This window comes from Clytia hemisphaerica, unplaced genomic scaffold (genome assembly GCF_902728285.1).
Source record: "Clytia hemisphaerica strain Z4C2 unplaced genomic scaffold, Clytia hemisphaerica genome assembly, whole genome shotgun sequence".
Lineage (NCBI taxonomy): Eukaryota > Metazoa > Cnidaria > Hydrozoa > Leptothecata > Clytiidae > Clytia > Clytia hemisphaerica.
In genome coordinates, this window is record NW_027104426.1 from 73,000 (window position 1) to 99,395 (window position 26,396).

The following is a 26,396-nucleotide window of genomic DNA, read 5'->3' on the forward strand; positions in this document are numbered from 1 at the left end:
AGTCGAAAGGATAGATAGTTAAAGGTACGCACACACGATAGCAAAACTGCTTCGCTCATGTACATTCGCTTCGCAAAAAGAATTTATTCAGCTATAAGACAATGTTAATCTTTAGTAAGTGTGATCTAATTCTGCTCAAACTTTATGGAACTAATAGATTCTGTCTTGTTTTCATCTTTGACGTTTGACTGCTTCAGACACACGTTTTTTTACCAGTTGTAACTATCCATATCATTATTGATGCTGAAAGTAGTTTTTCCTGCTGATCCTGTGGGTATTTATTACAAATAGTGCAAATACAAACATCCATATCATTTGGTGCTGACTGTAGTTTCTTGCTCAATCGCGAATCTGCTCCCTGCTATCATCATATACATTTCTTTCAAAAGGTAATTAATTAAATCATTGAGACATTTTTTTAATATAGGGGACTATAAAAAATATGTTCTGTTTGTGTCAGCCGACCGACCAAGAAATTGACAGACAAAGATTCCAAGTCTGACAAGTCGGAAAATTGTTGCAATTTTTCATCGAGCGAGCGAATAAATACTAAAAACTATACTTTGAAATCACCTAATTTACTACCGTCATCCTTTACATCATTTACGGTTCGGTTATAACAATCACACCACCCCTGGTCGCAAATGAATAATAAAGAAATGGCGGCTTCAAATTGAAATTGAAATGAAACCGTGCACACCAAATTGCCAAATAAACTGGAATACAAATACCATTTTAGAAAAATGGACGGTTTCCACATCCATACAAATCTTTCGCCCGCGGGCACTGCTTGGGGCCATCCATATAGTACATACGCAGTGAAGGGGGAGAGGGGGGTTTAGCAAAAGCTTACATCTATTGTTTAAACGACATCATTTCTATTGTTCTCTGCGTACGTACACGACCCTCGACATGGCCCGATAATTCTCGGGCCAAAACTTTTACTGGAATGCGCATAAAGCCCGAGCATGGCCCGAGTTTTCGGGCCGCGGGCGGGCCTCACGCGGGCCACACGCAGGCTAACTTTTGAAATCATGATAAACCCGCGTGTAATTTCAGGACTGTATTTTTTCAATATTTTCTCTAGAAAAACTTGATTTCACTTAAATATTTGCTATTAGACTGGTCCTGGTTTTAAACTTTGAAGCGTGGTCCACGAGGAGTTTGTTAAGTTCATTTAGCAAGATGAAACGCGACGAAATAAATTAAAATTAACATTTTCACACATTTTCAACGTCATTTTCACGTTTTAATTTCATTATGACTGGACAAGCTGGATTAATCAATGGAATCTTCTGACACAGGCACAAAGGTATAGGTTGAACAGTTTACGTCTTAAGTCGTAGCCCGAACGTGGCCCGAATGATTTGGGTCAAGTTCGGGCCAAAAGAATTGATAGGGTCTCTCGGCCCGAACATAGCCCGAAGAGGCCCGAGAATTCTCGGGCCATGTCGAGGGTCGTGTACGTACAAGGGAGGAGGGGGTATCAAATTTTTGGAAAATCTTTGCGCACGTACTATATGGACGGCCCCCTTACTATTTAAGCAAGTTCGAGAGCTCACAGAAACTAGTCCTTCGTTTCACTCTGTATGTAATCATGAAAATAAAACAATAACAAAATGACACTCTTGTGCGCTCGTAAAAAAGTAATGGCTGTGGTTTTGACGCGAACGGAACATATTTTCGATTGCCGCCATACACCGAAACAATATATTTGGAATGGCTAACAAATAATAGTGTCTATTAAATAGATTGTGCAGCTCCCTTTTAATGTTGTTGCTTGGAGAACGTAGCAATGTCGGTCGGATCCCTCCACACCTTTCCCGTAATTCTGGTTTTCTGGATTTTTTTTCTGCGCAGTCTTTGCACTACATCGCTTTTTAAAAGGGAGGTAAACAAACCCATTTTGTTTGCTTTTCCTTAGGGAAGAGTGGTTTTTGGCCTTTTTGGCCTTTTTCTCAACTTCTATTGCATGGAATTTTTGAAAACTTCAGTATGCTTTTACTACCAGTCAGCAATGCTCAAAGAAAAAGATAACAATTTTTACGTTTGCTCTGAAAATAGTTTGTCTTACTTTAGTGTGTGATTAAAATGACACAGTCTGAGACTAGATGGCATAATGTTTAATCTATTTCTGGTTTAAAACAATGGATGTAGTAATATGTATTAAAAAATACCAGAATGACCCTTTTTGAAGCGCTCCCTAAGCGCTGCACCTATAGATTTTTTTCAAAATAAGCGCCACACCTAGAATCCGATGCAAAGCGGCGCTTATTAGAAAATCAAGAAAAATAAAGCCACGCTTATTAGGACATAAAGAAAAATGAAAAACACATGTTTTTACTCATATTCTACTGTCATCAATTCGTTTAACAAAACGCATTAAATTTTTCTACTGAAACATAATCTTATAAAATATATTCCATTTTTTCTAGTGCTCACTCGAATAATTACTGACAAGAAAGAAATCCTATCTTGATTCCAATCCTTTATAGGTGAGTTGACTATGTTTTATTAACTGCAAGTTGTATTTAATTGAAGGGGAAGTCGAGTACATTTTAAATAGAAGAAATTTTTGTGGCATTCAATTTCGTGTGGTTGACAGACACCCAAAACCACAAAAATTTCTTCCCTCTAATCAAAAACAAAAAATGGACGGGGTCTTTCTTTTTATTTACTGTAATAATTAAAACTTAAAATTGCATTTTAGGGCTGCTTAAAATAATTTGAAATTTTTGTTTTCTCTTTCGAATTTTGATTAAATGTGGATGGGGGGCTCCTAGTCCATTATAAAATTAACTTTGTGATGAAAAATTTTACACCCCTCCTATCTCGCTCTCTCTCTCTCTCACAAAAGACAAGGACATGAATAGAAAAAATAGGCTCATTAGCAGTATTAAGAAGTCACTGAAAAATTATTCCCCTGCCTTTTTAGGGGCTTATAATCTTATCGAGTTATAAAATATCGAGTTAGTCTTCGAATTAGGAAGCATGACGCCATGCTTCGAGTTATGACTATTTCCTAACTCAATGAATCTGTTTATGAAATAAGGTATCGAGTTATTTAACATTCCTAATGAAATAAAGTCACCGAGTACATAACTTGATAAGTTTGTTTAAAATAAGTCATCGAGTTACACAACTCAATTTTCTTAACTCGAAGATAATAACTCCCCCTTTTTAGGAGAGAATAGCAATTCAATAAGAAATTGACGTTTCATATTTTCTTTTTCGTTTTAGGAATCAACGCCGAAACCACCGATCTGTCTACACAGCCAAACAGCCAAATCTTACTAAACTTAGCTTACTAAACTTACTAAACTTAATCAGCTTACTCGGTTAACAATACCGTTTTAAAATATACATTGAAGTTTCCTGGGAGTTTCCTGTGTCATTTTTTTTGTTCTTCCCTTCGCATAGTAATCTTTAGGCGAAAAATCATGATATCGATCGAAGCTTATCGTAGTTCGATCGGCAACTTTAATGGAACTACATGTTGTTTTTTATAAGCATACAAAAATCCGAAAACAGGCTCAGAGATGCTTAGTTCGAATGCTTAATAAGGCTGAAAAATGCTTGAGGGGATGCTTAAATCCAAAGCATAAATTCAGGGAAATACTGAAAATCCATAAAATTCCAGCCAAAAAAAGCCAAAATCAGGAAAAAAACATTTTTGTAGGCTCAAGCAATGCTTGCCATATGCTTAATTTTTCCCCATATCTGAGCCTAGATATGCTTATAAGTGCAATGCTTATAAAAAATAAACATGTAGGCAATTCGACCTTCGTTCAATATATCGAGGTTTTAAGGTTGGCTCGTCACTTCCCAGTAAAGAGCTTTCTAGACTTCTTAAACCCTTCCCTTTTTTAGTAGAATCTTTCTAAAGTAAAAGAAAGTAGATCAGGGTTTTCGAATACCTTAAAGGAAGAAATTTTGGCGGAAAGAAAATTTGGCGGATTTGACTGAAATCCGCCAAAATTTCTTTTTTCCGCCATCCGCCAAATTAAACATTTTGAAAATATGATCTCTTTTAAGGTGTTTTTGCTATTTTTTCGCTGTTTTGACGCCATCTTAAGGTTAAATTTTTAAGCGACCGCTAAATTAAATTCCCGCCAAATTTAGTTTTTTCGTCCATCCGCCAAATTAAATTCCCTCTGAAAAAACTTTTTTGGCCATCCGCCAAATTAAATTCCCTCCAAAATTTCTTCCTTTAAGGTAGTATTTTTCAAAAAGTCGAAATAATCTCTGTAATCTGAAATGAAGGTGCGTTTTAGCTCCGAACCAGGTAGAAGAATGTGCATGCTAAAATCATTTTTTATAAAAAGTCTTTTAAGTGAGGATGTTTTCAGGGAGCAAACTTAACGGAGGAACAGAGCATTTAATTTTTGTAGAACGTTATTTTTTTCAAGGAGATAAAAAAAGCATTACTAATACATACGATGGAATAATTACAAGTAATACTAATAACTGTAAAATGAAAGATCTATGTTCTACAAAGTAAAATTATTTCTTAAAAAAAAACTCCTATAGCTCTATTACAATAAACATTGCCTTACATTCTTATAAAAACGTACCTATTGGAAACACCTGAAAAGACGGAAATTGACCCATGTGCTGTTATTTCTATTAAAAAACAATATCTGAAATACTACAGATTATTCAGTGCCATCTACAAAACCTCTATAGAAGGGAGGCTGCGTACCAGAAATATACATTTTAACAATATAAATATGAAAAACTATGTTCGAGAGGCCTTGAAGCGTCACGGGAATAGGCCACTTGGTGTCAGATTAATATTGTACATTCGATACAATGAAAGACGTCTTATGCTGGGCCGTAATGCCGCCAGGCTACTTGTTTGAAGTAATATGGTAACTGTATCATTGTTATCATCAGTCGAAACTAATGTAGTATATTGACCATTGAACCTTATCTACAGAAAATTGGTAGTTTCAAATAACTGGTGCTACTTTCTGCTGTGTACTAATAATGTTGTGTAATAATGTTGTTACTTTTTGTGAATTAATTCCTAATGTAACTTTGTTTATATCCCTTTTATTTTTCATCTTTGGCCAATTTTGTATTTTTTCGTTTCATTTTATCTGTATTATACTATAACATTCTTATTTATCTAAATTTTGTGTAGTTTGATTTAGTGGCTAGATAATGCAAAAAAAAAACTTACAAAAATTCATTTGTTGATTCTCTTTTTGGAGAAATAGTCCACCTACTTCATTTTTCCTTGAAACTGTTCTCTGTAATGTCTGTATTCTTTATCAATGCTAGGTTTTCTTAATATTTTGTTCTTGTATTTCTTTTTAAGATATTTAAAAAATGGCAAAAAGTAAATTTGAATATGTAAAGAAATTTGAAGAAAATGATGTGTTGGATAGTTGTGCGCATTGATGGTAGGAGTTTTCATCGATTTTCTGAGGATCATTGCTACTCAAAACCTAATGATATAAGGGGTCTTTCATTGATGAATAAATGTGCTGAAGAAGTGATGCAACAATTTCATGACATTATCTTATGGTGAAAGTGATGAATACAGTTTTATTTTCAAGAGGAAAACAACACAATTTAGTCGAAGGAAAAGTAAACTAATGACGAATATTGTGTCATTGTTCTCTTCCTGTTTTGTTTTCCATTGGCAGAAATTCTTCCCGGACACTAAACTTCAATATCCACCAATGTTTGACTCAAGAGTCGTTGTATACCCTGCTCTTGAGAATATTCGGGATTACTTAAATTGGAGACAAGCCGATTGCCACATTAATAACCTTTATAATACTTGTTTTTAGACGTTAGTCAACAAGGGTGGTTTAACAACGACTGAAGCTGAAAAGAAATTAAAAGGAACATTGTCAGGAGATAAAAATGAAATGCTGTTCTCAGAGTTTGGTATAGATTACAATGAGGAGTCTGATATCTTTAAGAAGGGATCTGTGTTGATAAGAGATACGAGGATGAAGTTGTTAAAAAAACAAAGGATGGTGAACTAACAAATGAAACAAACAAACGTACAAGGAGCAAAGTTGTACTTCTTCATCAAGACATAATAGGAAATTCTTTTTGGAAACAACACCCTAATATTTTATAGAACTTTTTCTCTTTTTATAAATAATTTTTCATAAAAAGCATTTTATATAAGATTATTTTTATAATGGGCTTAGTTATTGATTATTTTTCCTCACTGTAATAACATGAGAATATGGAAATGCAGAATATCAAAATGAAAAATGAAAACCGATAAAGAAATCCCATTTCACTCTTATCTTCCTGATCAATTTTATCCAAAGCTTATTTATTAAGCTACTTTGATAAATGGAGGAATAGTTCAATCGTTTTGAGAATTTCTGAATAATAACACACTATATTTTTTTTTTTTTTTTTTTTTTTTTTTCTTTATTGAAACAAAAACACGTGTACACTACGAACATATTACAAAACATTACTTAAACATAAAATATAGTCCCTCCCCCCGCTAGGAACTAACGTTATATCGCCAGAGGTACTAGACTATGTAAAAATAAATAAATAAGTAAATAAAGAAAAAATCTTGGAGAAGGAAGCTACAATTGTTAGGTAAAAGCCTAAAATAAAGCACCGCTAAACCTTCCAGTTTCGTTAAGAAATTCAACAACAGAACAAAGAATAGATTTATTTAGATTTGAAGTCAAACTTTCATCCCCATATAATAAAAGCCGACAGAAAAAAGGAGGGTTAAGCGGCGGATGAAAAATAATGCCTAGGGTCTGAAGTTTGTCGAACAAAGAATGTCTTGCATGGGAATATATAGAGCAGTGCAGAAGAAAGTGCTGAGTGTTTTCAACAGAGTTAGTTCGGCAACCATAGAAAGGGTCTAAAGTGTCGCGGAAGCCATGTCTAAATTTATGCTCGTTGAGATGGCTGAAACCGACCCGAAGTCGATTAAGAAAGATCACTCCTTGAATGTCAGGAACATCAAAAACATGAGATTGCTTGGGTCTCAAAAATTCATAGATTGCTTTTTTGAAAGTTTTAATTGAAGGTAGATCTCGTATATTACCTCCCAGAACATTCCACTGAGATATGCAGTACGGGAAAAAAGTGTTACGGAAACGCTCGGTTCGTATATTAAGAGGATAAATAGGATTTCTTGTTCTAAGGCCACCTGGTGCTGTAAGTCTTACTGGCAGGTAGTTACGTAAATACGAAGGGGCTAAATTGTTAATAATTCCATAGAAGAATGTCATTCTTCTAGCAAAGCGCCTGTCAGCAAGACTTTCAAGACCAAGTTCTGAATATAGTTTTTCTTGAGACGTTCCACGAAAACAGCCTGTTATAGCTAAACAGGCATTATATTGAATAGATTCAAGCTTCTGCACAAAGGTAGCATTTCCCGGGCGGTCATATACGATATCACCATAATCAAGATGAGGCCTATATTCATGTTTGAGAATGACAATCTTTCATATAACCTACAATATTTCCCCCTTTTAGCAATGATTAAACTATCAGATGACAAACAATTTAATAACACTACTAATAACATTGGTTTGTTTCATTTGCTTCTACAACTCGTTGGAAAATGGATTCGTTCATGATGACATATTCGCCATTGTCAACAATAAAGACATCCTACCAAATACCTCTGTTTGGAATATCTTTTACAATGATTTCTGGGGACGTACCCTGATTGATTCCAAAAGTCACAAATCCTTCAGACCAATATGTACTCTGACATTCAGATTTGATTATATGGTATTTGGATTGAACCCATTTGGTTATCACTTGGTCAATGTTTTGCTCCACATATTTGTCTGCAATGTGCTTTTTCAAGTGTTACGAGATATTATTCTATTTGACACAAAATTATCGTTGATGGCAACTATACTGTTTGCAACACACCCTGTTCATGTAGAAGCTGTGAGTTTTTTATTTTTTTACCTTTTTATTCAACGTAGTCAAAAAACGTTTTTAAAACCCTCTAAAAGTTAGCAATCACTGTCTAAAATCTTTCACAAAAGTTTTGACGTTCGGAAACCCAACCACCCTATTTGGACCCGTCCTTTTAGAAGACTGTTTTATGACTCATATTGATGATTTTTAACCATATTCTAGGTAACAGGTGTTGTTGGAAGAGCTGATATGTTGTCTTGTCTATTCGTACTACTTGCATTCAAGGCTTACCACAAGTAAAATATATATTCATTAAAATTTTATAAAACTCTTCAGTGATTGCATTTCTATAATTAAAACTTAAACATTTGGATGAGTCACAGGCAAGAAACAACAAAAATTTATTTATTGATGATATTTATTGATACTCTATGGTAGAGCATCTTCAGATCTATCATAACTTGGCATATAACATCTAGCATTTACAAATTCAGACATTTGATTAAATAATTTAAATTTATCGCGTTCATATATTTATATAATTCCTACCTGTTATGAACCAAAATTAAAACATAAGATAACTGGAATACATAAATAAAACTCTAATCCTTTCTTTTTATAGATATCTTGTGACAACTCAACAGGTAAATATACTCTTCCTATTCATTTTCAGAAAAACAAAAACAAAAGGTGTTTATTCATTTTTTTAATTTTATGAAATTTGCAATTAAAAATGAAGATAAAACTTGCCGTTTCAAAATTACCCAAAAAGCCAAACAGTTATATTTATTCTTAACTAATATATTGATTACATTTCAGGATGTTTTTTTCACTAGCGACCTTTTGGTAGTTGTTGCATATGGTACATCCACATTCTTCATCAAAGAGCATTCTGTCATGATATTCTTTGTATTGATTGGTTACGATGCTCTATGTAATAAACAATACATTGCAAGGTATTGCCATGATATTACTTTAATAGAGTTTTATATTTGGGAAATAAATGTTAGAAATTTTATAATTTTGCTCATTATTTTGAGCGTTCTTTTCAGCATCGAGATTCCGCAAAATTTAATACCACAATTTTTAAATCAATGGTCTGTCTGGTCCCTGTCTTATTTCCCTGGATGGTGGATGAGCATATTCGGGTGAAAGCGTGCTCACCCCTTGCAGGTCACTTCCCGTAAGCCCAGGCAAATCGACCACATAATGACTCGTTCAACGGTAATCGTCAGTTGTACAAAGTTTCTCGATTCTGGTTGGTTTAGAGTACCGTTACCTGCACTATTACCACTCTTTGCATTCTACGGCAGGGGTCACTTTTGTCAACTTGTCACTTTTGTCACTTTGAAAGACAAAGAAATTTTGCAATGCAATATCTTCTCTTGATGAAAACAAAGAAACATCGCACAGCAATGCCTTCTTTTAGTCAAAAGAACAAAAAGAGGTTTTCGAATCGAATTTTTGCTAAGATATAAAAAGATAAGAAATATTTTCATAGACGATTACCTCGGAATCGTATGGTTTGGGGTGCAATTAACGATGAATGACTCGTAACAAAGGAGAAAATACCTTAATTTTCTACTCGTGATTAATCGTTAATTGCACACCAAACCATACGATTACTAGTTCTAATTAAAATCACCCAAGATCACGGGTAGAACCAGCCCTATGGAATGATATGAATTTCATAAAAACTTTTTAAAAAACGATAAAAAAGTTAAATTTTCGTAGGTTCTATCTTCTGATTTCATTGAGAATAACAGAAGGGGACATCAGTCTAACTTATTCAGCTATTTAATGATTTTATTTTATATTGATAGCATGTTAACTGATGGAATTCATAGCAGCACAAAACAAATGCAAACAAGGTTTTTCAAAAGAGTTGGATTTCTATTGGTTTGGGTGAGATTTTAGTTTAAAAAAAAAACTCATTTAAAGCAAATTTTTAGGGATTGACACCTTTAGCTATTATTTATGCTACTTTTAGACCGTCAGGTTGGTTCAATGAGCATTGGTGAACTTCCTATAATTCTTTTTCACCTACCTCGAGGTTTACTTCATAAACACCAGCAATAAATAATCTTTATTATCATTTATTTAGTTTTTGGCGTTGTTTCGATACCGTATGTACCCGATGAACTACACTTTACCAAAGTTCAAACTAGAAGACAACCCTGCATCATTCTCACCACATCTCCAAACACGCATCTTAACTTATCTCTACTTACTCATCTTCAACCTTAAACTTCTCTTATCACCCAATGTTCTGTGCTACGATTGGCAGATTGGAAGTATACCACTGGTTGAGACACTATCGGATACAAGAAACTTGGAAACATTGTTCGGCCTTTCATTTTTTGTTATCACTGGTGTTAATCTTTTGACTTGGGTTTTTAAAAGGCCATCAAAAGAGGTATACACATTATATGAAATGCTAGAATGTTTCTCGTTGTATTTCATGGTAATTTCACGGGTGGCATAGTTCACACCACTACTTGGTGGTACTAACTGGGTTAAAGCCCTGAAACTCTTCTTGTTCTCTTCTCTCGCAACCCAACAGTTTTTAAATACTCCAAATTGACTCAAATTCACCTCGTCCTGTCCAAAGGACAATACTGTATACTGTCAATTAGATCAATTTGAAAGTGGGTGATAAAACAACCCAGTTCTATCCTGAAGGTCGGGAAAATTATAGTTGATAAAGAATTTACCTAGGGTAGGGGTTTATTAGGGGTTGTAACCCCTTTCTGTTCTATGAAACGTTACATTTTGAAGTTTTTGTTACATTTCCCTTTATTCATACATAACTTAGCTTTTTAATGTAAAATTCTTCAATCCTAGGTTGGGAAAGAAACAGAAGTTTACAACTGCATACTGTATAGTTTGTATCAAATTTTCTTGAGGAAAAAACATTTTTTACATTTAATCGTTTAGGATTCAAATGACAACCATGCATTGGTGGTTGGTCTACTCTTTCTGGTGATTCCTTTTCTGCCTGCTTCTAATTTCTTCATTCGTGTTGGCTTTGTGGTTGCTGAAAGGATTCTTTACATTCCAAGGTAATACACAGTCTGTTTTGTAACATGATTGTAACACATGTGAAAAGTACAAGATTTACATTGGGCTTCTTTAAGCCTTTGTTCATTAAAAGATTCTTACCTCATCTTGAGCTTTTACTTTATTCATATTGCACAATTATTAGTAAAGTAAGTCTACGACCGCAGTCGCAGGCGACCTGGAGGCTCCTTCTTTCGATGGCTATCTACCCGAAGCTAGGGAGGGCGCCGCTCTTTCTCCCTTGATTGCTCCATTAACTCTTGATATTTCTCTTAATTGCTGAGCATCAAGTATCAAGTACCAATACGGGAATCTTTGGTATGAGCTGCCTGAGGGTTGAACCCACAACTTTGCGCACCGTAGCCGGATGCTCTATCACTACACTACGACCGCACAATTATTAAGTGATCTACTCGTCAAATAAACGCTGTATTATAAATATTCTTGTTTTTAGTGTTGGTTACACTATCTTGGTTGTGGTTGGATTGAATCGACTGTGTCAGAAATTCCCTAAATTTAAAAACACCTCCTACTTTATGTTTTGGATGGCAGTCGTTCTCTTCACCTCCAAAACGATTTCTTACAATCGAGTCTGGAAAACAAGAGAGACACTGTTTAGGTAGGTATGACTAAATCAATAGTCATAAAAAATTTTCATTCAATGGGCAAAGTTGTTTAAATAGAATATAAACAGTGATGCCGAAGTATGTAGTGACTTTACGTACCTTTAAGAAGTGGTGCAAATAAATGGGCTATATTCCATAAAATATTCTATTCAAGGGGGAGGACGAACCTTTTCAAGTTAAAAAAAGATTCTTGGAAATGTGTAGATACCCCCTGGAAAATAGTAAAATTTGCAAAAAAAATCCTTGGAAAACTATTTGTACCTTATGTTATAGTAACGGTGGATGAACTAAAATCAGTCTTTTACCACCTAGAAATTTTACAGTAACTTTCCACACCCAAGAAAAATTAATAAAAATCCAAGGCTAAAGCTTTGGGACAACCTGGAGAAAATAAAATAATATTGTTAAATTAAGGTATACATCGAGAGAATCCGTTAAGAAACATAACTTAACTTAAGGCAAATTCATAAGAAGATTTCAATTTCATCATTCTTGTAAAAACTTATTTTATCATACCTATTTTACATAGCAGGCGTCCACACCTTACCACACAATGCAAAAGCTCACTACAACTACGCTAATTTTCTCAAAGACGAAAATCGAACTAAACAAGCTGTTTATCATTATAAAAAGGCGGTCGAGTAAGTTTAAGTTGAATGGGATCGAACGTAATTTATTTACCTGCCCTTTGATAAAATTTTGAAGCAAAATCAATTAGCTATAGAGGTATTACCATCCAAAAGATGCAAGCAATCATTTTGCTTTTCTGTCAAGAGGTTGATGATGTTACTTAAAATTAGTTGTTACATTTCTTATTGCTGCATACTTGCTACAACTAAAAGAAAAAAATGAGGCTTCCTCTACTTTTTCGATTAACCTCGTGTTTACTACTACTTAGTGCACCGTTAGACCATGTTCAGACGTTACGGTTCCGTATCGCTCCGGTGTTGTATGTGTTACGGATAGGAAGTGTTCATACTCATTCTGGAACGTTTTGGAGCAAGAAAACGGAGCAGTTCCGTTCCGATGAAAATAGTGGAGCGAAACCGTTTCGATCTGTTTTGCTTTGTACCAATTTTGACGCTCACACAGTGTTTCGGAACCGTTTCGTTTCGGAACGAAACGGAACGTACCGTGTGAACATGGTCTTAGTGTAAAGGTCGAGTATTCGGGAACAATGCGCAAGGACGTGGGTTTTGAATGCCTGGCTGGGACGTATCAAAGATTCGAAAATTGTACTAGATGCCTCTCTGCTTAAAATGCTGGGCAATGAATGAGAATGACTAAGGGGAAAGAGGAGCATTCAGGCTAGCCTAGTTAACTAAGCCTTTATTCACAAGGCTAAGACACAGATTATGGCAATATAGCGTTTTCGGTGCTTTGAAGTATTTTTATAGTTACGGATTTTGAAGATTGCATTGGAATACTATTCAGTTACAACTAAACAGCAGATTAAACGAAATGACTGGATCAATCTAGCTTATATTTTATAGGCTAAATCCAGGTCTTCATTAGCACATATTTGCAGTCATATTATGTTCTTGATATTTGAGATTTGTATCAATTTTTCCAAAAACACTATCGAATGCTTCTTTTGTAGATTATACCCACCACATTCCAGTTCACACAACAATCTCGCTACACTGTTGCAGAATGATCAACCAGGGGTGAAATATTCTTCTTACTACTTTAATAGTTATGTATATGTATATTACAAACAAAAAAGATTGTCTAAAAACTTGAAAAAATGTTGAAGTATCTTAATTTTACTATAATGTTAGTATGTATCATTTGCTACAATCTTTCAAGAAATATTTGAGACAAAGGGGAGTTCCCGGTGTAATTTTGAACACCACAATTGATTTTTAGGCGCCTTAAACTACAGTTGGAAAGTAGAGTTTTAACTCTGAGTTTTAACATGAGACTTAAGACTTAGGAGCTTAGGATCTCAGGATTTAAAAGCTCAAATTTGCTCGAATGAGGCTTGGAATATAGCTTAGAAGCCACCAAACCCCTCTAAAATCGAAACATTCAATGGAAGAAAGTGGAAGTGCTAAAATAGCAATTCTCGCCCGAACTTTAAATTCTGAAAAACGTTAAAATACACTAAAATCTCAATATATTTCAAGGGAGATTGTAGGATGCGTGACCTGTTAAGATTTCACATCAGTTTTATTCTCTTCCAATAGGTTGCAGAATATCACTTCAATGAAGCCATCAAACACACACCTGGTCATTACCGTGCAATGTTCAACATTGCCCATATTTATAGGTAACAAATATTGTCCTTCGTTTGGGATGTCATATTTTAGGTACGGCTTTTTTTTAGCGAAAGATTTTTTAGCGAAAGATTTATTGCAAGAAAATTAAACTGAACCATCCAACCTCAAAAACTTTTTGCGAACTGTATTTAGCTAAGTTATTTAACTGGTATAAAAAAACTAACTGAAATGGCATAGCAATGGAGACGCCCTTCTTTTTAAAATGGCAAACCTAAAATCTGACCCTTTCTTTTAGAAATTTGCAATAACATGTTTGGTGGATTGGGTTGTTTAAAATGTTCAAAATCTTATATCTCGTTAGCCTCTAATGATAATTTTTTTGTTTTGAAAACTTGAGGTGTTAAAGATGAAACATAGACATTGCGTTAAGAGTAACGAATGAACGTTTTTGTTAATTTTAGAAGTAGAGGAGAGTACGAGAAAGCATGTGATATTTTGAAGACATGTTTGTTTTTTTGTCGAAGTTGATTGTCACTTCTTTTATGTATCATGTATTGCTATTGTTAAAGGAACCCATTTGGGCGGGAACTGATTTTATTAATTGGTGGGTGTGGCTACAAAATATGTCACCTAAGCTAAATATTATGCATCACTTTAATGCTTACGAAATGTATGTAATTGCCCCCGCAGGAGCGCAGCAACGAGGAGGCACTCATAGCTTCACGCATAGATATTGGACTGGAATCTCGAAATTTTGTTGTTTGTTGTCGCGCAAGCATCCCCGTAGTTAGTCTCTTCCGTAAAATATTCGGTTTTTTTCGGGACGGTTGTATAAATATTTTCATATTACGTTATTATATGCTATTGCCATTATTACATATTACATGTTATTAGTTTTGATTTACCACTGAAAAGCTGAAGCGAGTGTTATAAATGCAAATTATAACAGGTGTATGATATAACACAAATTACAATATTACTTGTGCAAATCAAAACAAACAAAATGGCAGACTGGTTATAATGATGAGCTGATTCATTGACTGGAAAAAGTGTTTGGTATGTCAAATTTAGCGCTTTGATCACCAAGTTTAGCTAGCTGAGCTTTGGATTTGCATTCGGCCATTCTCTGGATATGAAGTTTTATTGAGTCGAGCGCTTGAGTGAGTTTAGGAAGTAACTGATGTTCAAGATTTTCAGCAAGGATCAGTTGTTGCTTTTTCTTCAATGATAGACGAAGGGTAGCAAGAGTTGTAGTAACAGAATCGAAGTTACTCACATAATCTGGGTGGACTGGACTTTCGTCAATGACATCCTGAATTTCGGAAATGATGACGTTGGTGTCCATTATGAGTTCTGACGGTTTCGACATCTCGTCTAATGTCAGGTTATGGAATTGAGTTGTGATTGTGTCTTCAACTTCAGATGATGTCGGTTGATCAGGCTGCGGTGGTTGAGGGTTGGCTTTAGGAGACGGAGCTGTCTTTCTACCAACGTCGTTGTATACAGAATAATCAATCCGGGGGAATCTCCGAGGTCTTGACATTCAATTGAAATGATTGATGAGTAAAAACGACAAAGTCCAAATGAGTGAAAAATGAGTGAAAATGGCTAAGTCCAGAAGTCAGAATGCCTGAGGTCAAGTAGACAATGAATACAATATGAAGATCTGAATATATAAGCTATGAGCATATAAATATATAATGTCTATGTCTAACTTAACCTTAACCTAAATGTGAAAAGAAAAAAGCAAAAACAAGATGGCTGACTTACCAGTTAGGCCATGAATGAAAACTGTGAAGGTGTGGCCATACAGGTAAGTGTGAGAGACAAAACAAACTGAGACTGTGACTTGTCTTCAGTTGTTGAATGAATTGAGTTTATGTTTATTTGAATTGACTTGAGTGACTCGAGTCTGGAGCTGAGGTCCTTACTCCATGGCTGTCAAGAGTCAAGTGAGAAACTGAATGCCTTTAGGCCTTAAATACACTTGATGCACCAAGTTGTCAAGGCAACAAAAAACAACATGGCTTGAGAGCATGACCTCAGTTGGCCAAATATACTAAAATAAAATGGTAGCTAAGCTATGAAAAATGTAAACAAAATGTAAACAAATATGGTGGCTAAAGCTATGAAATATTCTAATAAATTTTTATGAAATTTTCTTTTTATAATTTTTATAATTTGGTTTTATAATCAATAACTTTACATATGTCACATGTTCAACAACCCATTTTTTCCACAGCTCACTTGTTCAACAAATTCTTGTCAAATTGGATGTCGAACAAGTGGGTTGTGGAACAAATGGGTACCAAAATGGTCGACAACCCAGTTGATTGACAATCCACTTGTTCGACAATCTATATAGTTGTTTGAGAAAAGAGTGTCGAACAAGTGGTTGTCGAACAACCATGCAGTTGAGCAAATGGGTGTAGAACTAATAACTGTCAAACAACCTGAAAAAACTGGTCTAACAAATGTACCGTCGAACAAGTATACTGTCGAACAAGTGGGATTTCCCCAAAATTATAGTTGTACGTAGATGAAAATTTGTCAGAATTTATATTATGGTGAAAATTCAGAATTCTCAGTTTGACAACAAAAATTTCACGAATAGGTAATTTTAATTTACATAATTATATTAAATTGTAAGATTAGTGTGGCAAGAAAACTCTTTAAAAAATTTTGCCATAAATCTTAAAGTGTAAGGTTTTCAGCACAGCCACAATCTATAGAAAGAGGTCAGAATTTACAATAATTCTCTTCTCACAACAAAAATACAGCATTTTTCTAAAATTATGAATACGTTGTACCCAAAAACTTTTCTGTCACCATATAAATTCTGGATTTTCTATCACAGCACTAAATTCTGCAAATTTCAATTTTTCACAAATTAAATTTGTGCATGTCAGATGTTACATTTTTCATGACAGACTGAAATAATAATACACTGATAATAATAATTAAGCACCAATGTGTCATTGTTTTGAGGTTGGAGTTTTAGTTATTCAACATGACACTTAAAACTAGCATCAAAAGGTCTATCCATTTAATTTTCTATGCGTACATGTAATTTTCCTGTGCTTGGCTGGTACGTTACATGCTGACAGTCAGGGCAGGTTGTTTTTTGTAGCAGTGAGTCTGTTGAAGAGGGTTATGGGCTGTCAGACAGCAGCCTGGCAGTAATGACATTGAGAGTGACGAGAGGGAGAATCTTTGGAGTTTCTTTGAACTAACCGCAGGAAACGCTGTTTATTCTCACGATAACCTAAAAATGGTTTTCAAACCGTACCAAAAATTTTAGTCAACTGCATATTATGGTTGCGTTTCCTCCGTAACTAACATATCCCTCTCTTTCTTAGATGCTTATTCTTAGAAGCATCAAAGACATGGGGTCCTTTATTTCAGGAAAATATATATTTATAGCAAAGGCTTAAACAGAAAGAAGCAACAGGTTCATTATGAGGTGTAATTTTGAGCAGATTGGCATTGATCAAAGGAATCCTGTGATGTTTAAACCATATTTTGGAAAAAAGAGAGTAAATGAGGGCGATTGTAGCCATACTAAATTGAAAATTTCTCCCGTCGGCGCAAACCATGGTTGCGCCTCCTCGTTCCCCATTTGAAAACTATTCACGCTAATTCACAATTAATGCCAATGGGTCCCGTCAAAAGGGGGGCATGGCCCCTCATGTTTTACCAAAAAACTTTGTACTTTTAAAAGATTTCCATTATTTTTACATGAATTATTTTTCAAATTGAATTAAAAAGGGTCCTAAAATAGCACTTTGAACCCTTCAAAATTCAAAAATTTTCTCCGTTGCCCACCCCGTGGGTTTTGTCAATTTGCTCAAATATACCTGAGCCCTAAAAACCACGGCCCTTTGATGTGACCCACCAGTTGTCAAACAATTTTTGATATGCATAAGTCAAGATAACGTCATTTTTCCTATCGGAAACACCCGAAAAAACTTGAAGTTGACCCCTGTGTATTACTAAAAATGGAAAAACAGGTCAAATTCCTTCCAGATTTTTCGGGTGTTTCCGATAAGAAAAATGATATATTCTTGACTTACGCGAATGAGAATGCCAAAAAACTGATCGACCATCAAACACATACCTATTATTTATAGGCAGAAATTAAGTTTTCATAGCGGCATTTTATCCATACCAATGGGTCTAAACGTGGTCTAAAATAAAACTGAATCAATCCAGAGAATACGAGCGTGAAAACAAAAGTTTCTAGGCGTAATGGCGTGAAATCGAAAAAAATTGGCGTGATCGTGAAAATCAAATTTTTCAGGCGTGATGGCGTGAAATCGAAACAAAATTGGCGTGATGGCGTGAATTTGGGGTCCGCTGAGGGGGCCTCCTTCAGATGCTTTAAATTCGATTTATTGTGTAAGTTAATGTTAGGTCAATTTTATCATAGTCCGTATAAGAAACCTGGGTCTGGATGCCTTTTGTTTTTTCGTTTTTTCTATTATTTCGAACTTGAACTGGCGTTGAGAAATTATTTTGTTTTGCTCAGTTTTTGATCATGTGATTAACTTTTGAACCAATCCCAAGAGGAGTATTTGGTAACGATTTTTATAATCGTTATTAACAAAGAAAGAAGTTAACAAAAAGTTACAGCAATTAGCTTCCAGACCAGGGTTTTTTATACGGACTATGATTTTATATAGACTCTCATATGTTAAGTTATGTCATACCCTGCAACGAATATTGCCCTACCTTAAGAATTTAGACTCCCTATCTTTAACGAGGTCATATAATATGTACCTTTTCGACCTTAGCCGCCAATTGCCGCGCGGTCATTTTCTTGTCCATTTTACCACCTTAAAACCGTCCCAGTCTTTTTTTCGTGCCTATAGACAATAGAAAAAAGTTTAGAAAAAGGATTGGGTCGATCTTAGGGGGATAATCAAATATTAAAGTGGTACACGCCTGACCGCGCGACTACGGCCGAAAAGGGCACACATCTGTTGTTGAGAGAAGCGCCCCTGAGTGAATATTTTCCTTGATTGCGTAATTCTTAATGACCTATAATCTTCCCAAGAGAAAATAAACAAAAGCAATAAGATGCTATTAACGACTCGTGAGAAAAATATCACTAAAGTAATTAAATTTGTAAAATACTTGTGGTTCTTGAGTTTGGATTTTTATCAAAAGTTGTTGATAGAAATTCCTTCACGAAGTTTTGGATCATTTTAAATGTCAAGTTTATAGTGGCTGCTTGGTGGAGGGAGTTTCTTTAAAACTTGAAGGTGGTAGGATCTGCTAAGGCCATTATTATTTGCGAAACAGGGGTCTGGACCTGGAGGCTTATGGAGGTTGAGGTTGCCTAAATAAGTTTAATTTAGTTTGCTCAAAGGTCGTTGGCTAATGAAATTTTTCAGCTTTTACAAACAAACAAAATAAAAGCTTCTTTCAATAAAGCTTTAGGACAAATTTTCACTAGAGCCTCACGTGTATCTTAAACTCACTAATTCCATAGTGATGTCAAATTTGCCGACAATGAGTACACAGAGCACAAAAGCATTTTATCTGGAATTTGAATTTATGAATTAAATTTTTCAAATTGAAAAAAAAGGTTAGCGTATTATAGCAAAAATAGGGAGTAGAGATGTCCTTCATTTCAAGTTTTATGGACCTGCTGGTTTTTCATTTCGACCCGCTTTAACGCACGCAGTATGCCTTTTTTTCTTTTTGCCCCGCAGGGGCTTTTGTTGCTTCACGTAGCGGACTTGCTCGCCAGAAAAATATTCATATTCAGAATTCATGTTTCTTCCGATTCTGAGCGGGCCGCGCGCGGTTAAAAATGTTCGCGCGCGATATCTCTTTTGCTGCTACTTGTATTGATTTCCAAGCTATGCACGGACAGAGAAGGTAGCTTTCCTAGCTATCCACGATGGTTGAAATTTGACAATGACTTGCTTTTGTCCATAGCTATGTGTCTTTTTGCTGAACAAGAAAACAGAAAAAGGTATAAATATTCAAATATCTATGAAAATGTCTAAGAAAAATCATGATGAGCCTTCTTCAGAAGGAATTTCTCAGAAATTTATTGAGCCTTCTTCAGTTTCTGATGAAGGAATTTCTCAGAAAATTATTGATGAGCTTTCTTCAGAAGAAGAACAGATAGATCAGGAGAGGTACGTGTACAAAAATGATGGAGGTAATAGAGATTTACATTAAAAATGTTCTTCAAAGTCCACAACTTGCAACGGTGCTAATTTCATAACAACAACATACTGAACACGCGCCAACTCTGTCACATGAAAAAAATTTGATTTCAACAAATTTTAATAGCATAATTAAAAAATGGCGCAACGATGGAGTGCGATGTTGTAGACAAAAGACGGATCGATTTGTGAATTACGATTAATTCTCACACATGCAAATTCATAATTGCTTTGGCTTTTTTTATGACGATAAGGGAACATTTGCAAAAACATCGATAGAAAGACGGGGGCATTACTAAGCGGAGAAGCTCAGTGTAACGAAGATCTGGGATTTCGTACCTTCGACGAGTTGAATGATTCTTCTACACCCCCATCTCAATTAAAGCAAAATAAAGTCTACTTTAATTGGATTAATTTTCGTGAATTTATATTTTCGCTTTTTTGCAAATGCTTGCCTTTCATTCACGAAAATAAAATCTTGCTATATTGCGAGAGAAAACTGAGTTGCGACATTCAATACTCGCAAAACTTTTGTTTTGCAATCGCCGATTAGTGAATATAAATTCAAAAAAACGAACCTTTTGCCTCGCAAAATTACAGCTTACGAAAATTAATCCATTTAAAGTATGCTGAGATGAAAACGAAACAAAATATTGAATTAAAAGTTGGGATTACGACGGCAGGTTACGGTAACAAATCAAGGACCATCATCCGTACCTTATTGTGATTTACCATCTTATGGGACTAGCGTATAGATGGATTTCCATGAAAATTTTTGAGTGAAAAATTTTGCCGAATTCGCCAAATTTGTAAGGCAAGAAGTCTTCCCTTAACAAAATGGAAAGTTTTATCGAAATATAGTACTAGATGTTTTTGACTGGAGAGATTCAATCATATATAATATATACTTTCATAGGGATAGAACACTAAAAACGCGTAAAATTTTTCTCAGGAAGAATCTTTAGCGAATATTATTGGGTATCACTATTTGCGTGTTTCCACAAAAAAACAACCACCTTGCTCTTTCAAATTTTAAGTTTGACACATTTTTTGGTGGTGATAAAACACAAAATGAAGACATTCGAGGAAGAGTATAGGCTCGGGAAAGCTTATACGTTTAAATAAAGGTTTAATATATTATTTCTTTTAAGTCTTTCGTCTTCTACCGTTGGAATCCCCAATCCTCGTCATAGTATGCCAAATTCATTCATCGTTTTGCTATTGAACTTTACTTCCGGGGTGAGAGAGGAGAGAGAGTGTTTTCGATCTTATGTATTATATAATTACAGAATCTAATTTTTGCATTGAATCGTTGAATAGATACAAAAAAGTTCGTCCCCGTTGATTTCATCCCCATTCGAAATCCATCCAATGTAAAAAATTGCACTCCAAAACCATCTTCATTGTGTATTTTAAAGCTTGGAACAATAGAATTCCTATCCCCATAGAGATTTTGATAGAAATTGTTGGCCCCGTTGTGGGAAAAATTCCACCGGGGCTTTGAGACAGGTGTTTCGGCATGACATGATTTACCGTATTTATATATAGGACGAGATTTGTAAAAATTCGAGAAGAAAACGGATATTTACTTTTTACCATGTATCCCGTCATTGTCTGCCCGGAGTTCTGCGTTCCCAAAGAGTGACACCTCTTAGACTGAGAAATGATTGTCTAATGCGCTACTCCTTCTCTGGTTCCCATTGACGTGATACTGGAATATTCATCAGAATACTCATCTCATCTTCATCAGAATACTCATAACGCTCATTTGACGTTGACTTTGCACACACCCCTGTCTCACAATCTATATCGATATTGGGTATGCGGGAAGACTTGTAAGTCTTCCTCAAGGAATGCTTCTATTTTGAAGCCTGGCGCCCTTGCCCCGCAGAGCCAACACACTAGGGTTTTATAAGACAGTCAGTTAGATCGTACTGTTTAATAAAACTAGTGAAAACGTAATGTTAACCTGTACATAATAACTTTGTTTTACCTGTATATATGAATGAACTGAGAACTGTATATATAAATGATGTATCATATTTTAACTAAACTATTTCAACACTTTTCCCATAGGTGTAGTTGGAACATCTCATAGCCCAGTTAAGGCAGTCCAAATAAGAGAAGGAAAACTCTGATATAACACCAGCTGGAGAAAACCAGTTTTTAAATCTCACTCTGTTGCAGGTAGAGTGATAGGGGCCACTAGGCAGTTAGCATCTAATAGTTAATCTGGTTTTTGTCCCTCTTCTGCTTAGTTCTTGAATTAAGGAGATATCTCTCGAGTTAGTTGAGTACTGCCCCACCCATGGGAAAATGGGTATGTAGCCGTTGCGCAGCACATACTATTTTAGCAATTGAAAAGATAATGGATTCTACACCAAACAGCACCAGGGTCCGGGATCAATCGGTTGTCCTTCAGGACACGCCCTTGATCCCCGGGCAAGCCCCTGATTTTATCATTTTTCTCTCTTTGATACCATAACGGGATCCAATGATGGAGAGATCTTCACCCCCAGTTCCTTGGGGAGGATTTCTTCTGACAAGAAAGAACCTGATCACCAAAAACAAAACAAATTACTGAGATGTACCAATCTCTTGAAAATTAGTACTTTCAATGTTCGAACCTTGAATGGACCTACACAAATAAACGAGCTCGTGCGTTCAATGTCTGAAAATTCCATAGACATGATTGCAATCCAAGAACATCGCATTTTTCACCCTGCTGATAACCTTCTGTATTCTTCAAACTCTACTTTTCAACTTATTACATCTTCAGCAACCAAAAACTCTGTTAATGCTACGGTGGGAGGAGTAGGTCTTCTTCTTTCTTCCAAAGCTAAAAATAACTTGATTAAGGTAGAATCTATCACGCCTAGAATTTTGATTGCTGAGTTCTCAAGCAATCCAGTTTTATCAGTTATTTGTGTCTATAGTCCACACAATAGCGCCCCCAAAGAGGAAGTTGAGGAATTCTATTTGGAACTTAAAAATGTACTCGACGATATACCAAGACATAATTTCATAAGCATTGCGGGTGACTTTAATGCGAAGCTTGCATGTCCCGATGTCTCTTTCTCCTTTAATAAGCACACTAATCGCAATGGCGAATACCTCTTAGATCTGATTGATGAATACGGACTTTTCTCCTCAAATAACTATTTCATGAAATGTGCCAATCACCTTTGGACATTCCAATATCCAAATGGCGATAAAGCTCAAATTGACTATATTCTCTTTCGTAAAAAATGGAGGAATAGTATTAAAGACTCCAGAGCATATTCCTCATTCTCCACTGTTAGCTCTGATCATCGTATTGTTTCCTCAAATATCAAATTGAGCCTTCGTGCATCAAAACACTCGAAGCCACACCCTCTGAAGAAAATCGATTGGAAGGAATCTTCTCTCAATCCTGAAATCCGTAACAGATTTACTGTCGAAGTATATAACCGCTTTTCTCATCTTTTCATTGAGGATCTAAATAAAGACAACATTGAAGATGCTTATTCCAGTTTGATTGAAACCACTGAAAAATAGCTCTCGAGCAGCTTCCTAGGAAAAGAAAAGAAAACATCTCAAACTCGAAAGACATCCCGTCTGTCATTGCAGCAAGAGAAAATCTCAAACTTGCAGCATCTCTCTACAACAATGTCCCTACGCGCAGGCGAAAGGCAAATTTAGATTCTTGTAAAGCTAAACTTGACGAGGCCTACCTAGAAGCCAAAATATCCTTTATAAACGGCAAGATAAACTCCATGTCTGAATACTTCTCGCATAACTCTCATCGAAATGCATGGAGCCTAGTCAGAGAGCTTAGTGGAAAAAATTCAAAACCCCCCATTCAATTAAAAGGCGGATCCACTGCGAAACGTCTAGATAATTTGCTCAATCATTTTAAAAATCTTCTTGGCAAAAAGCCAATTCTCTCTGAAAATAATTCTCTACCCAGGGAACAAATATCTCCGCCTTTGGACATTCCTCTTTCTCCTTTCACTTTAAAAGAATTAACAAAGGTCCTTTCCCAAACTAAATCTTGTAAAGCTTTCGGTCCAGATAACATTCCACCTATTATCTGGAAAGACGAAAACTTCCACAGTTTCCTTCTTAATCTCTGTAATATCGCGTTCGAAGAAAATGTTTGCACAAATCATTGGCTAAAATCTCATATCATTCCTGTTCCGAAAAAGGGAGACCTCACTCTTGCTGTACTAACTATCGTGGTATATCTCTTCTTCCAATAGCGGCCAAGATTTACAACAAACTTTTACTCAATAGGATTAGGTCTAAAGTCGAACCCATTCTTCGTAAAAACCAAAATGGTTTTCGTAGTGGGCGCTCCACACTAACACAAATCCTATCCCTTCGTCGCATACTTGAAGAAGCCAGGAATTTCAATCTCGACGCTATACTTGTATTTGTTGACTTTAAAAAAGCTTTCGATTCAGTTGATCGAGATAAAATGTTTGATATCCTCTCACTATATGGCATTCCCTTGAAAATCATTAATGCCATCAAGCTTCTTTATACAGACACCAAATCTTCTATCCAGACTACAGACGGCGAGACTGATACTTTTCCCATCTTAGCAGGTATCTTGCAAGGTGATACCCTCGCCCCGTTTCTTTTTATTTTAGTTGTAGATTACATCATGCGTGTTTCTGTTGATAAAATCTCACAATGTGGTTTTCTACTTAAACATAAACTTGGGCCTCGTAGTCCAGCGACTTATCTCACTGATACAGACTTTGCTGATGATATAGCTCTAACCAGTTCTAAGCTTTCAGACGCTCAAAAATTACTAAATGCACTAGAATCGGCTGCAAATTCCATAGGCTTACATCTTTAACGAATCAAAAACCGAGTTTTTCAGTCTCAATCCCATTGATCCTTCCGAAAGTATCAGAACTGTTGCAGGAATCAAATTAAAGAAAGTTGACGATTACAAATACTTAGGCTCCTATATTTCGTCATCTGAAAAAGATTTTAAGATTCGCAAAGCACTTGCCTGGAGTGCGTGTAACAAACTACACAAAATTTGGACATCTTCTCTTCTTGACTCTAACCTTAAGATTAAAGTTTTTAAATCCACCATAGAACCTATCCTTCTTTATGGTTCGGAAACGTGGTCCTTCACACGTAAATTAGAAAAACAACTCGATGGAACATGCACACACCTTCTAAGAAGAGTTAAAAATCTTTCCTGGCGCGATCATCCCACTAAAAACACCATCTATGGTTCGATTAAGCCTATCTCAAACATCTTAAAGGCTAGACGTGTTCAGTTTGCTGGTCATTGCCTTCGTGCATCCACAGAAGTCATCTCCTCTCTCTTACTCTGGAAACCCAAGCGGCTGGTTCAAAGATCGAGAAAGTTAACTTTTACTGACGCAGTTAGGGAAATTGGACTTCATTATAGTGACCTGGAGACTGCCATGCGCGACCGCGATTCTTGGCGCCAGAGAGGGTGGAATCCATCATCTCGACCGCGGTCGAAAGATGATGATGATGATCTATATCGATCGACGAAACGTCCATATACAGTGTTACATATACTTTCTTTTACACCCCTGTATCTTAACTAAATTCGGAACAGGTTTGAAGGAAAAATAATCACTTTTGATTAAAAAAGTTCTTAAGAAAAATTCAAAATTGGCGTCTGTACAGGGTGTGTTTTTCTTTTCCGAAGCTCTTATCCTTCTTGCATTTCTTATACTCTTACAAAATTGGCTCTGATATTTACTCCTCATTCCTGAAGGGTTGCTTTTTTTTATCCGTCCTGTCTTTTGGTCATTCTTTTTCCGTAAATCCAACGAATAGCATACCGTAGTGATTCTAAAAATAGACATCAAAATTACTATTTGTCCGAGTTTTAATCCCATCATCCCTTGCATTAATTGCTTTTGCAAGTCAATTACACTTATTGACAATACAAAAGTAACAACTTGCACGCATTACGAATCAATATGAAACGGATTGTGGGATTGAATTTCGGTCAAAAACCAAAAGTAATAATTATGACGTTTGCATACCGGTGTGCTATTGTAGAACTTATTTCAATTAAATTTTTCTTATAAAAGAAACGCACTTGAACAATCCTTGACCCCCTGATCGTAAAATTGATGATTACAGTTTAACGACGAATGATTTTATTGATTTCTTTTGAGGCACTTTTATGACACCAGTCTTGTTATTAACATGATTAGTTTTCGTATGGGACATTAGGAAGCAGAACTTCAGCTGAGATCCTTCAGTTACAATGGTTGATTGATTTAACATGTAAGCATTGGTAATTATCCAATTTATGCATCGAAACGTCTCTTCGTTTTGAAATGTAATCTAGCAACTTCAATCGAAGAATACGGAAGAACGAAAAAGTGTACGAGCTGCGGATTTCGACCCAGCAAGGCCTCGTCTTTCTTCTTTCG

At 35.6% G+C, this 26,396-nt stretch overlaps 1 protein-coding gene, 2 long non-coding RNA genes and 1 pseudogene across 3 annotated transcripts in view; all 4 read left to right on the top strand.

Moving 5' to 3' along the window:
- On the top strand, positions 1 to 3,381 carry LOC136820457 (uncharacterized). Its single transcript, XR_010848588.1, has 3 exons — positions 1 to 389; positions 2,436 to 2,495; positions 3,241 to 3,381. It is a non-coding gene; the product is annotated as an uncharacterized lncRNA (long non-coding RNA).
- Positions 3,382 to 5,325: 1,944 nt separating this feature from the next.
- On the top strand, positions 5,326 to 6,243 carry LOC136820456 (probable tRNA(His) guanylyltransferase pseudogene; annotated as a pseudogene).
- A 1,239-nt stretch (positions 6,244 to 7,482) lies between these two features.
- On the top strand, positions 7,483 to 14,317 carry LOC136820446 (protein O-mannosyl-transferase TMTC1-like). The gene is made up of 11 exons (XM_067076634.1): positions 7,483 to 7,908; positions 8,104 to 8,177; positions 8,504 to 8,525; positions 8,701 to 8,837; positions 9,705 to 9,786; positions 9,986 to 10,297; positions 10,819 to 10,943; positions 11,396 to 11,560; positions 13,168 to 13,234; positions 13,757 to 13,839; positions 14,251 to 14,317. The coding sequence occupies exons 1-11, from the start codon at positions 7,501 to 7,503 to the stop codon at positions 14,315 to 14,317; spliced, it is 1,542 nt and encodes a 513-aa protein (XP_066932735.1). The 5' UTR covers positions 7,483 to 7,500.
- A 5,427-nt stretch (positions 14,318 to 19,744) lies between these two features.
- Positions 19,745 to 26,396, top strand: part of LOC136820461 (uncharacterized) — a 46,609-nt gene continuing 39,957 nt past the window's right edge. Inside the window, exon 1 of the long non-coding RNA XR_010848589.1 lies at positions 19,745 to 19,941. This is a non-coding gene — a long non-coding RNA (uncharacterized lncRNA). The remainder of the gene's footprint in view (positions 19,942 to 26,396) is intronic.

Coding starts and splice junctions, on each gene's coding strand:
- LOC136820446 (XM_067076634.1), top strand. CDS start 7,501: ATGACAAACAATTTAATAACACTACTAATAACATTGGTTTGTTTCATT. Junction 8,526..8,700: donor ATCTTGTGACAACTCAACAG/GTAAATATACTC, acceptor ATTACATTTCAG/GATGTTTTTTTCACTAGCGA. Junction 13,235..13,756: donor TGCAGAATGATCAACCAGGG/GTGAAATATTCT, acceptor CTCTTCCAATAG/GTTGCAGAATATCACTTCAA.